Here is a 13057-nt window from a genome sequence, read left to right as displayed (position 1 = left end):
TGAAGTTGCAGGAAGTGACAATGAAATGGGTCTGGAAATGTGGTTTATAATAATAAAACAAAATAAAAACAATGTAAAAGCAACACTGAAATAAGACCAAACACTTGACTAAAATAAACACTTTCGCTTCTACTCACTTCTCAATGAATGAAAGAAGCATAATGCAGGCTTGCCCTGGGACACCTAGGCGTACAGCACCAGGCAGAGGAAGCCGTGGAGGAGCAGCCGGCTGCTGGCCTCCAGCAGCAGCAGCAAGGTGGAGGAGGAGAAACAGTGCCTCAGGACGCTGCCTGGCTCCATCCGGGACGATGGGACCTGCCTAGTGCAAGCTTACCCGCCCCGGCCTCCCTGGCTGCGGTTGGGGGAGCTGAGAGAGGGGCCCTGCTCCCCCTGGGGAGAGGGTCAGCAGTCACTGGGTAGCCAACTGCCTCATAGGCAGCCCGGTCACTTACTGAGGGGCTGGGGGAGGGACAAGAGATGGGAACGGAAGTAAACAGTGTTTACTTTTGTCTCCCGTTGCAGCACCTTGGGCCTCAGAAAACAGCTTTGCAAGCCACATGTTGGACAAGCCAGCTATAAAGCATCTAGTCTGCACATTTACTTAAAACCTTAACTGAGGGAAATTGCATTTGGCCTAAGAAACAAGATTTAACATTGAGTAGATATGGGTACTGTGTAGGATTTGATTTTGGATATCATTAATTTAGAAAGTGCCCAATTTACAAATAAAAAGATTACTTTGGCCTGGACTCCAAGCCAAGGTGGATTTTTTCGTTTAGATGCATCACCATCAGTAGCAGATTTTAATGATCAAAAGATAGCCTTTTCAAGTCTTCAACTCCACTAATCAGCTACTAGTTTGAATACCTACAAGTGCCTCCCATGCAACAGCACATTAAACTCTCTCAACCGAGGAAGTTTGACACAGTCAGCAAGACACTAAATCCTTACAGTGCCTTGCTTTGTTTTTTGGGGGTTTTTTGTTGTTTTTTTGGTTTTGTTTTGTTTTTTTTAAAGGACACTTATTTCTCATACTAGAAACTAACTAAATCATCCAGCACTTTTTATGTGGCTTCCAAGACGCATCTTTTTTACGCCATTTCCTGAAAGTTAAGTCACCATAAGCAGGAAAAAAACAGGTTTAGCTCAATGCTGAGTTTTGAAATCTTTGGCACATTTTCATTAGACTTTCTTTTTATTGTCAAAGATAGGGGAACTCCACTTCAGCAGATCAGGTCAGATAGCCAACTCCCATGTTGGATCATTTCCTCTCTGGGTATTGTAACCAATCTTAGGAATTATGAGTTAGTGTGACCAAACCTGTAAAACTTCCCCTAAATTAAAAGTTTCTTCCATCTTATATCTGTGCAGTTTCATGAAGCTGATGTCCCGGCCAAGAAAGTCTAAGAATGGTTTACTCTTCCATGACTAAAGCCGGGGATCAAAGGAAATCCTAAAACCTCAAAGATGCTGGCAAAGGAAGAAGCGGCTGAGTAAATGGCCAGACACTGCCCATGGGGTGCCAGAAAAGACTGACTGGGTAGCAAAATGACACCCAGGGAAAGCGATAAATGCAAGACAGTATCTTCCTGCTGCAGATAGAACCAACCGTGCAGAGAGGCACTTAGCAAAAAGGGACAAGCAAAGTTTAATGTGCAACACCCACCCAGGCATATGGACTGGTTTATCCTTTGTTCTCCAGGCTTTTTACCACTGGGAAATGGGTAAATAATGTTTTGAAGAGTGTTCATAATTTGCTTTAATTGGCACTCTGAACCCTGGAGTGAAAGGGCTTACAGATAACAAAATGAGGTAACATGATTAATAACCAGGACTATTTACAAAAGATCCAGTAGTTCACCCACAGTGAGGGGCACAAGCCAGGACCATCAAAGGGATGCTCTCAAGAAGGACTAAATGTCCTGACAACATCCTACCCTAGAATTTCTCAACCAACCAAATGAGTACGAACAGTTGAAGTAAGAGTACACTCCACTTTATCAAGTTAACTCTTATAAAAATGAAAATAGAAGGGTGCTCCAACCCATCTTCCTTTCAGGATAGATAAAGAGAAGAGTTCTTTATGAAACGGTAAAATATGAAGGCACTTGTATAACCAAGATAACAGAAGCTTTATAGAAACCAGTTTGAAGAGATTTTTCTGTGAGGAGAAATTGCTCTGGGTACCAACTAATATTGTCTCATCTCTACCTTCTGACTAGTGATGAAGAACAGTAAAACAAAGACTTTTGCAGACAAAAACACTGTTTCCAGTGTTCATAAGTGCCCTACTAATAAGAACAACAGTCCCATTTGGTAGACAAGTTATTCTTCCTGGTTTCAATATTATACAATGTTGAAATTAATATAATGTCACTGAGGCGCTTATGGACTTCATAGACAGCTACTTAAACACCAGCATAAACCTTATGGAAAAAGGTGTACTTCTTAGACTTTTACATTAATATAGATAAATTTATGTTTTTTAATAAGGTCTACTAAAACAAGAAACTCCACTGCACATATTTCCTCTCTTGGGGAAAGAACAAACCCTGCAACAGGTGTTAGTCATGTTGCTTAAAGAAGCATTTCTCAACCCATGGCCCACAACCCAGAAGTGGGTTACAAGGATATATGAAATGGTCACAGACAATTTAAAAATGGATTTTCCTTTAAAGGAGAAAAATGTGTGAAACCATGACTTTTCCCTCGCAGGCTGGCAGAGCTCCAGCCTGTGACGGGCTGCTTGGGCCTCCTGCCCCACACATCCACCACCTGCCCCACATGCTAGGGGGCTGGAGCCTAGGGGTGGGAGGGCAGCAGATTGGGAGCAAGGGGCACTGGGTTGGGACTGGCCACTGGTGTCTACAAATGGGTCCTGGTACAAAAAAGGTTGAGAACCACTGACTTAAAGCATAACTGGGAAGTACTCAAGACACTACAACAATGAGTTTGGTAGAAGAACACAATCCAATATTTGCAGATTTGGAGCCATAGAACTGACTGCCTGGAATAATAGAAAAAGTGCTCACTTCCAAAATCCCAGTCCTGAACTTTCATATAAAATAAAGACACATTAAGGGCAATTCATGTTTTGAAAAGCAACCAAATGTATTTAAAAAAAACTAATAATACAAGAGGGATATTTTAAATACCGCAGAAGAGATGTGGATAATTAAAGTTCTGTTAATATGAAGAAACACACAGAGAATACACAACAGAATGTTAATATTTTCATCCTACCTACTGCATAGAAATCAATACTTCGGTGCATTTGATTAGCAAGAAAAGAGACTACGCAAAATAACTAAATTGCCCTTTCACTGTAAAAGAAAGACCTCACCTACTAAGATCTAGATATAAAATCATTTTAGGATAGGCTCCAACATGACGCATGCTGGTTTTAAGCTGTGTATTGTTCTTTATTTAAGAGATGTGTTTGTCTAAAATATGACCAAGACAGCTGATCCTGGTCAGCTGCGTAGCACAGTCTAATACTGTCTTGAGGAGAAAAAAAAAAGTAAAGTATTGTAGTAACTATTTGTCACTGAAGCTCATGCTTTAAAATGGGATTCAACAGAACTGAGCTGATTGGACATGGTTATCCAATACCAGACATGACTCTACAGCAGAAAAATCTATGGTGTGAGCTGCTTACATAAGGTCAGCTGCACAAGGGACTGCAATTTCTAATCCAGCACTTTCCAACATGCCATAGGCTTAGAGAAAGTCATGATGGTAGAAGCTAGATTATACACTTCCTTACAAAGAGAGAAGCATCTTACTTCACCCCAACCAACTCTGATATTCAGAACTGTAATCTCCCTTGTGTAAACTGGAAAAAGCACCTCCTCTACTTCTCTTTCACTGTCAAAACCAACTAAGTGGTTTTGTAAGCAACTTGAAGTTAGCTCCTGAATAGTTTTAATGTCAAAACTCCATTTAGTGAGCTTAAGATACCATGCCGCAGTGACCTACAAGATAATGAAATGGCAATGACAGCTAAGCAGAAGAGAAGAGACCATCATTTTTCTTTGGAAAAATGGAACTAAGCACATTTTATTTTGATTTCTAAAGATCTTCTATCCCATTGAAGATTTTCCTAATCTTCTACATTATTAATTTGGAATCTGTTTGCTGTGGGACTAATACAGTATTTTCTGATTCAGGCTAACTTGACTACATAATTGCTTGGATGGGTGTAACTGTAGAGAATGGGGAAAGAAAGCTTAAAAATTTTTAGTTTAGATAACATGACACAAAACCAGGTAATAAGCCTGGTAAGGTAATGCCACTGTTAGGAACAGACAGGACAATGAGGGAAGCATGTGGGCAAATATAGAGAGAGACCCCACACCTGTTCCTGTTTACAGAAAAACTGATTTTGCAGGTTCCATTGTTTCAAGCATAATGTCATTTGTATATTACTAAATAGTTCTATCACTCTTATAAAAATAATCATGTATATTCCTCATTCATTTTTATAGTGAAGTACATTGCCTTGGAACAGATTCCACTCATTTGGTCTGAAATGCTCAGTACTAGCGACTCCTAAAACACTGCACCTGTCTTCTTGCCTGGATTCCTTAAACAGGAGGGCTACTGCTTTGGGGAAGTATAGAGATGATTCAACAAACTCGCCTCCCCCGCCCACCCCCCGCATAAAACTGTAGTCTTATTTCAGCATAGGGACCCAGAAAAAAATAGCAACAAGAAGGTACACTAATACTCAGATTTTTCTAATATACATGGCAGCTGTTATCTTGTTCTCCGAATCATTCCTTGTTACTGGTGTTTGATATTGTTGTCCATTTTGGTCAACCAATCTCAACAGAGCAGACTAGTCATCCTAGTAGGGGCTGAAAACATTAGTATGCAGTTCAGGATTTGCCACCATCTGCACTTATTAGAATCAAACAAATTGTAGCACTTGCTATAATGAGCACGAACAAACAGTTTTAAGACCCTATATCTTATGAACTGGAAAGAGTAGATTCAAATGCTTTATGCTGCTGGAGTACCTAAAACTGTGAATCTCAACCAGGGTGCCCTGAAATCCATTCAAAGGGTGCCACATGGTCCCACACTTAGATTTGCAAACATGATTCACAAGATACACTTAGAGATTTCAAACATAAATCCATAGTTGTGGTTTTTCTGAGTTCATTGCAACAAAAACATTGTACTGTTGTTTTTCTGTAGTCAACAAGAGCAAAAACTAAGAGTTGGCATTTTCTGAGGAATGCTGTAAGTCTATCCAGAGGTGCCTCGAGTCTAAAAAGGTTGAGAACTACTGACCTAAAGGAAAGGTGCTATGACACTGGAGTAACATCTTGGAATTGTAAAGTTAAAAAGCGAAGATATCTAAGGCTGTTGGTTATAGCTGTGTTGGTCTAACGACATAAGCAGACAAGGTTCTTTGGGTAAATGTAATATCTTTTCTTAGACCAACTAAATCATTGGAAAAATGGTTCTTTGCAAGCTTTCAGTACAAGCACCCTGCAAAATGCAGGTCTGTGGAAATGCAAATACATGGCAACAAGGATCAGAGGCCATGTGAGACAATAGGTATGAGACAGGTAGTTGGGGAGGATGGGCGAAGGACATGGGGGAAAGAGAGAGGCATGTTAACCTGGTGATAGAATGTAGCTGGTAAAATGTAGAGAGGTTACCTGGGTTTATTGGATGGCAGGTATGTTAATGTGCCATAAATCCAATGTCTATATTTAGTCCATGATTTCTTGTATCCAGTAGGTTTATGAAGTGAAGTTGGTAGGTTCATCTACGAAAGGAGTTTTGTAAATTTCCTTTAATAGTTAGAACTGAGAGATTGGAGACAGGGTGGTTATCTTGTGAGATACAAGATATCCAAGTGTTTGTCACTAGCTTGGCTACTAAACACTGAAAGAATAATAATACTCCTACAGTGAATGGTACTTACTGAACAATGTTGATGTGGAAACAAGCTATTTCCTCACATTAAAAATAGTAGGTTTTGATTTCTGTTAGGCCCATTCAGTGCTTTGAAACGCGTCAATTTCCAGGGCTACATTCGCCATTCAGACCTCACCCTTTCCTGCTGTTATCTTTATGAGAGTTGTACAATAGGACATGCCATACTGAATTATTTGCACAGAGAAACATTACATTAATTTAATTGTTAAGCAATAATTTCATTAAAAATCCCAGACATGGAATTTTCAAGACAGATTCTGTAAAGTGCAAACTACTTGGCAGACACACTGATGCCAGTTTGCAACGTAGCAAAATATGGCAGGTAAGTCATATAACCTTTCAGTGAACACTGGCCTTAATTTCTCCTGGAGCTCCAATTCTACTTTTACACAAAGACAAGTTTAACTTTTCACTTAAAAAATAAGTTCTTTCCTGTAATTGAAGACCTGGCTCTTAGCTATTTTTACATTTTCCTTTCCTCAACAGGTTTGTTAATAATTTTGGGGGTGGTCAACCTGCACACAGGCTTTTTGCCCATTTGCGAGGCCAGATGGAACCAGCTAATACAATTACAGAAACAGATGATACTTACTGCTGGACAAGGGCATACAATAATAATACCCTCTCCCAAAAGCACTTTTGGAAGGTAAACAGAACAATGTTCACTTTCATGGCATGCCGGTACCTCCCATGCAATGCAAGCAGTTTAAAAAGGGAGTTTGTATGACCCCAAAGTAGAAATCAGTGGGAAGACATCAGTCTGCTCTTACACAATGGAGGATTACCTTCTTTGGTTTAGATATACACATGATTTAGACCCTGTTTGAAGTTATGAGCGTTTAGTGTCTCACGTGTGAAAGCCAATATGAACACACACATTCACATTAATGATCAAAGATTCAGTAGAAAACACAGCAAGGCAGTTTTAGCATGCTATTAACAGCTATTACAAATGTTAATTGTTCCTTAAACATTTCTTCTAAATTAGCGTTAGGACTGCTTGCTAACTTCAAAATAGCTAGTAGTCATCATGTTAATTCTGAAATATAATTGTAGAGAACAGGGGCTCGGGCAACTTGAAAAGGAAAGCCAGTAACAACCAGGCAAGTCAGAGTATTTGTACTGCTGGCAACAGTTTCTCATCTGGATAAAGCCAGGAGTAAACTACCTGCAAATCATGGAAGATGCAACAAAACAGACAAGCTGGACTTCATATTTACACACTAGATGAAAGTGCATCTTTTCATATTCAGTGACTAAATGCTGAGCAGAAGTTTTATTCAGAAGGACTTTTTGTTCTCAGAACCCTTTAATTTTACACAAAATCTTAAGTCTTTTAATGTACAGAAAGAGAAAATAATTCCCATTACATTTCCATGTTGCAGCTCAATTTCAAACCTAATTATTTTATACCTCAAGTCCTGTTTCCCCCTTGTTTATGGCCAAGATGAACATATGGTTCCTGCCATCACCAGAAGTAATAATGCAACACACCAGATCCCTGTAGCGAGAGTGAGATTTACATTCAATATTCCAGCAGCACAGATTCAGGTTAATCTGTGCGTTTTCCCTTGTTTCATTACTATACTAGTTGATTACACTATATTATACTAGTTGATCTCCATGAAGTTCCAGCTTTTAGTATTCTTTATTTTTAAATCAGTCAAGTGGAGTACAATTTCACTGCACTGTCCCATAGTACTAGGGTTCAGGAGCAGAAATGGAAACTTAAAATCATTTAAAGATGCATAGTAATTCATCTGGACTTCCTTCCTCTTTCAATACAATCTGTTCCTCACCAACATAGGCACAGGACTCCTCAAAATTCTGATTTAATTGTTTTAATTGCAATTATGCAATTTAAAAAAAAAAAAATTGTATCCAAGGCCAAATAAGCCAAAACTAATTCCAAATCCAAGAGACCAGAACCATAAGTGGCCCTACTACCAGCAAAAATCCTCCACCTGCACCTGGGGCTTCAGATGTTTCCAAAACCTTTGATAGGCATCCTACTTGCAGGCCCAAGCCCGGAGTCTTGGGGTTCAGATGCCCCTGAGATTTGCTTGCCCTTAGCCATCAGGCCCTCAGAGCAAGCAACGGAGAAACTGAAGCAACTAAGGAAGCCTGACAAATCTTGCATGTTCAGTTCAAGCTTGGTGTCTCGCCAGCAAGCCACCCAGGAGAAGTTACCCTTTCATATACTGAGGGTTACTCAATCTGAGTGAACAATCTGTGTTCTGCCAAAAATAACTTGTGATAGTGGGAGCAGCAATGACTACTGTAGTTAAGGTTGCATAACTGTTTTCATTATAACCCAAATCAGTCAATATTAATCAGGAGCTGAAAAAGCTCTCCAACACCAACTGAGTCTAAGTTTACTACCCCATATAAAAAGCACATCATGCCCTCATGGAGTCTTCCTCCCTAACCTGCATTCAATTTACACTGCCACCCCTTTGTTCTCTCTTCAAAACAAATCCTCCTCCACTCCTAATGAAAATTAATCAGTTCACACGTTCTTAAATTCCGGGTTTTCCCAAAAAATATTAAGTCCAAGCTGTTTTCTCACATGTTTCTGTGTTCTCCAAAAACATTTAAAATGCTGAATCAGTAAAGCCATTAGCTGTAGCTGTGAAGGTCTGTGAGCATCCCAGTGAAAATTAGTTTAAACTTAGCCAAGTTGTGAGCTGTTAAAAATAGTGCATCTTTGCATGTCTTCCCATAAACTTGTTGAGCAGTGAAGTTAATGAAGAAGGCAACAGCTAATTTAGCAGCTTTGAGAAAAGTATGTGCAGATGCATGTGGATTGAGGCAGACTTGGTAAAATACAAAGAGCTTACAAAGAGAGTTGCTGTGCCTCATACAAAGTGATCATTGATGAAGACAGAGCCCTGCTTCAACGTACCTCAAAGAAATGCAAAACTCTTGAACTCTTGGTTCAGAGATAATACCTTTTATAAAACGTTTTGCATTTATTTTTAAATCAGACCAGCACAGTTACCAAATACATCCACTCAATATACCTCAGAAACTCTCCAGAAACCAAAAGCATATCATCACCACTTCAGAGACAAACCCAGGGCACTGGTGGAAATCAACAGCTGTCAGCTTCCTATTGCTCACCTCGGAAATAAGTTAGTAGCCAGTTTAGCATGGTCCTAATCATGCACAAGAAACACACCTAAGACAGCCTGAAAGCAACTCTGAACAAGAGCAAATGGGACAGGACATGATTCTCAGTAACACCCATGAGCTCATCATGGAGGCAGTCAGTCTAGATGTGTCCTAAAATTTGAGAAAGCAATTTCCCCTTGCAGACCTCTTTAAGTACTACTGTATGTGGAGCACGGTGCTCAGATACCGTCTGGAACTAAGTAAGAGTTGCATTCTTACAAACTTGGAAGCACTGTGATCTTGCAAGAAATTGGCAACAGCATGCTCAGCTTTTGTAATCATTGTGCATATCTACTATGAGTCTTTAATTACATGACCACATTTTCCTCTCTAAAAACCAGAAACTAAATAGAATTGTGTACAACTTTACACTGATATAAGTGTGTTCTACCATGTCCAGCAGGAAAAGCAAATTCTACCAAAGTACATGGGAAATCTGTTGGCATAACGCACCAAGTTATTCAGCTGAACTTTATACTCAACTGCTTCAACCTCTGACACATCTAGAAAAGGCAGTGTTGCTTCTAGAAACAAAGGTGTGTAGCATATTGGCACTTGGAAAACCATAATGAGCCTGAGGCATTAATAATGTAGACTAGAGAAAAAAAACAGAGCTCAAAGGAGGTCGCTATGTGCAACACCATGCACAAGGCAGGATCTTCTCTGGCTAAACCATCACAGCCAATTTGTACATAGTAGTCAATAACTACAGTGAAACTAATACAAGTATAAAAGCATGCTTTCAGATGCTTCACATTCCTATCAGAGGGTTTCAAAACTTTATACAGCATATTCTATTTCTTAATAAAATGTAATTATGGAATAGAAAATGTATTAAAATGCATAAGCACAATGAGTGTATTAAGGTTGGAACATGCATCAAAATGATAACGTATTGGTTTGTAATACAAACACATTACCTGAGCACCGGTTGCTTTTTAAATTAAGGTGCCACTTCAAATACTACAATTGGTCTCATTTATTAGAGCACACATTGCTAAATTTAAACCATGCATACAAGAGTCAACTTGATGTAGAACAAAGTGGCAATGCCCAGAAAACATGCCTTAAGTTACCTTGTACTGTCCTTAGATTAGTATACGCGCACATGATAATTTACAGCAAATTAAATACAATAGATCTCTGATACTTTTACGAGTTTTCCAATGCAATAAAAGCAATAGTAAAATACAGTTTAACGTAAATAGTACTGTTTTACAGAGCATGTCATTGGCGATATTTTACACACAGGATTTTTTTTTTTTTAAATAAAATTCATTTATTGAAGTTTGGTTTGAAAATAGAAAACATTTGCATAATCAACTAGATGTTTTCTGTATTTTCTTAGTTTGCAAAGATTCCATCCATTAAAAAAAAAAAAGCTAGATAGAAATCCTGTTTTGAAAACATGAATTTTTCTGTTTTTCAATTAATTCCATTAATGAAATGGAACAGCTTTTTTGGAGCCAGCTGAGGGTATAGTTCCCAGAAGACTGGGAAGGTTTATTTTTGGGTGGGGGTTGTACAAGGCTGGCTGAGTTCCTTTTTGAATTATCTTAAAGCTGCTGGGATTTTGTTGCTGTGCTAGTTACATTTTAAGATACTTAGAACCTTACCCTAGTCATCTTTACTTTTCAATCTAATATAAATAAAACAACAATGCATGTCACCTTCAACAAGCAACAAACATAAAAGATGGCACAGCTTGCTGTGAATAGTTAAAACAATGTTATTCTTAATGGAAGAGTGATCCTGAGATCACTAAATAAAGCAAGAAGCAATATATATTTTTTAATAAATGCATAAAACATTGCCTAATTTATGATACAAGAAACAACAGAAAAAGACAAAATTGACTTTCTAGATTATGGTAGCTTAACTTCCATGCAAATCTTTTTTAAAGCTAACCATTGGTACAGGAGAAGAACATCAAAAGATGCCTTTTAACATACTCCAAAATTAAGCAACGCAAACAGCCTTATACCACTTTGTCCTCTGAAACTTTAAATGAACACTATACCTATACATATCTCCACACATGCACACTCCCTTTCTTGGTGGGAGAAGTACTCCCCACCAAAAAATACATATGCCGAAGGTAGAGTCTTAAGTACAGTGCAGATCTCACAAAAATAGGCCTAAGTAAAAGGATGAGAGGGAACTTCACCACATGCAAAACAGTATCACCTATGGTAACCTACCTCAATGTCCTGTAGGCTGAATTCCTTCTGATCTTTGAAGTTTGCAGCTCCAGCGCTGAGTTCCATCAGCATTTTTGCTATTTCTGGTTTTATTGCTGCTGTGAGTCGACTTGCTGCTTCCATGACATGTTCCTGCACGTCTTTCAGTTGCATAGCTGCCTTAGAATAGTGCGAGTTCCTAAATACACTGCTGAAAAGGTCTGTAAGGAAAGTGCTCGCACGGCAAAACACATTGAGTGCATCCAGGTACTTGGAGATTCCCTGCTGGATGTCTGCAATTGGAGTAGTATGGGACACAGGATGGTTGCAGCTGCCTGCAGCAGCTGAGGGGACCAAAGGGGATGCTGGGGTAGTAGATGTCAGCGGTGCGCTCAGGGTCCTGCCTAGCTCAGGCATTTGATACTGCTGGTGTTGCTGCACTTTTTGCTTGGACCCGCCAAGCAAAAAGCGCCGCTTATAGTCCATTTTACTTTCCTGCGCACTACAGCAATACATAAGTGAGTAGTTGTCCAAAAAACTCTTGAATTAACAACCTGTTGTCAGATTTCTTCCTCAAAACGTAGTTACGTGTAGTAATAGTGGAGGACTGCGTATGCAGGTTTCATAAAAGGCATTTCAAAAAGGCAAGCGTCTGTATAATCTGTATCAGCAGTGAGAAAGGCAGCAGATTTGCTGACTTAGTATTTTCAATGTTCAGTGCAGCCCTGCTGCAGTTACAAACCGTCCTCAAAAAGCAAGTTGAAGAATCTCAGAAACGCTGTCTCTGGGTTGGTAATCTCCTCTACACACTAGATGCAACTGAGGAGCAGAAAAAGATTTCTCTCTTACAATTTCTTTGACAGCATGTTGTTGAGACCTGATGTTAAAGTTTATAAAAGTTATTTTTGTCAATGTAAATCATCTTTTGTTAGTAATACCAAGAAAGAAGTGGAACAAAACCACTGATCAACAGTGATTATAAAGCAGTGCAGAGGCTCTTCCCTTGAAAAAGCAAGACCTATGTCAGCAGATCAAATATCTTCAAGGTATCGTCTGGACAGATCCAGTCTGTCAAATCAGTTTACTTGTAGTGTCTCTTCGTAATACTGAAAGGTTAAAAAAAAATCTGTCTTGCTTTCTGAAGACTTTGCAAGGACAAGTTATTAAAAATTTAGTGTTTATTATTGCAAGCCTTTGCCTCCCTTCCTTCTGTTTGTTGAGGTAGTTGTTTCTGTTGTAACCTTAATAAGTGGTGCTTCCAGATTGAGTTTGCCCTCAATTGTAAAGCCTGAACAAGAATGCACAAATGTATTTGTAAGGCCTCTAGGTCATTTCCTGTCAGGAAAAAAAAATAAAGTTAGAAAGGTTAGGAAACAATGAGCAGTTTTGTTAAGATTTTAACTCCTGCTGCGTCCTGGTATATTTTTCTTTGGGTAAGCTGTCAACAATACATCTGATCAAAAAGGAGAAGGATTTAAATTTTTTTGAAAGCAGGTTACAATTTAATACAATCAAATTAATAGATTCAGGACTATTGCATAGTCTCTCATGACAGCTCTCATCTTTAATAAATAGTATCTTCTAAACTGCTGAGTTTGGGATCAGCAGATAACCACGGGTTTCACTTCACCAGTGTCAGCAACAGTAAAGGGCTGTGCAATAGGCAGGGCTCTAAGGTTTCAACCCATCATGTTGTCAGGACATAAACATTTTGTCAATCTAGCAAAACAATATTTATTAACTACACT

At 39.0% G+C, this 13057-nt stretch overlaps 1 protein-coding gene across 1 annotated transcript in view; it reads right to left on the bottom strand.

The window, feature by feature from the left end:
• The window catches only part of KIAA0355 (KIAA0355 ortholog), a 56928-nt gene extending 44264 nt beyond the window's left edge, over positions 1 to 12664 (bottom strand). Inside the window, exon 1 of the mRNA XM_019505565.1 lies at positions 11331 to 12664. Coding sequence (XP_019361110.1) covers positions 11331 to 11825 — 495 coding nt within the window. The 5' untranslated portion in view covers positions 11826 to 12664. The remainder of the gene's footprint in view (positions 1 to 11330) is intronic.
• Positions 12665 to 13057: the final 393 nt, after the last annotated feature.

This window comes from Gavialis gangeticus, unplaced genomic scaffold (assembly GCF_001723915.1).
Source record: "Gavialis gangeticus isolate Ggan-Ray unplaced genomic scaffold, GavGan_comp1, whole genome shotgun sequence".
In the NCBI taxonomy this organism is placed as follows: domain Eukaryota; kingdom Metazoa; phylum Chordata; order Crocodylia; family Gavialidae; genus Gavialis; species Gavialis gangeticus.
Note: the sequence above shows the minus strand (reverse complement) of the source record. Positions and strands in the feature narration are given on the sequence as shown.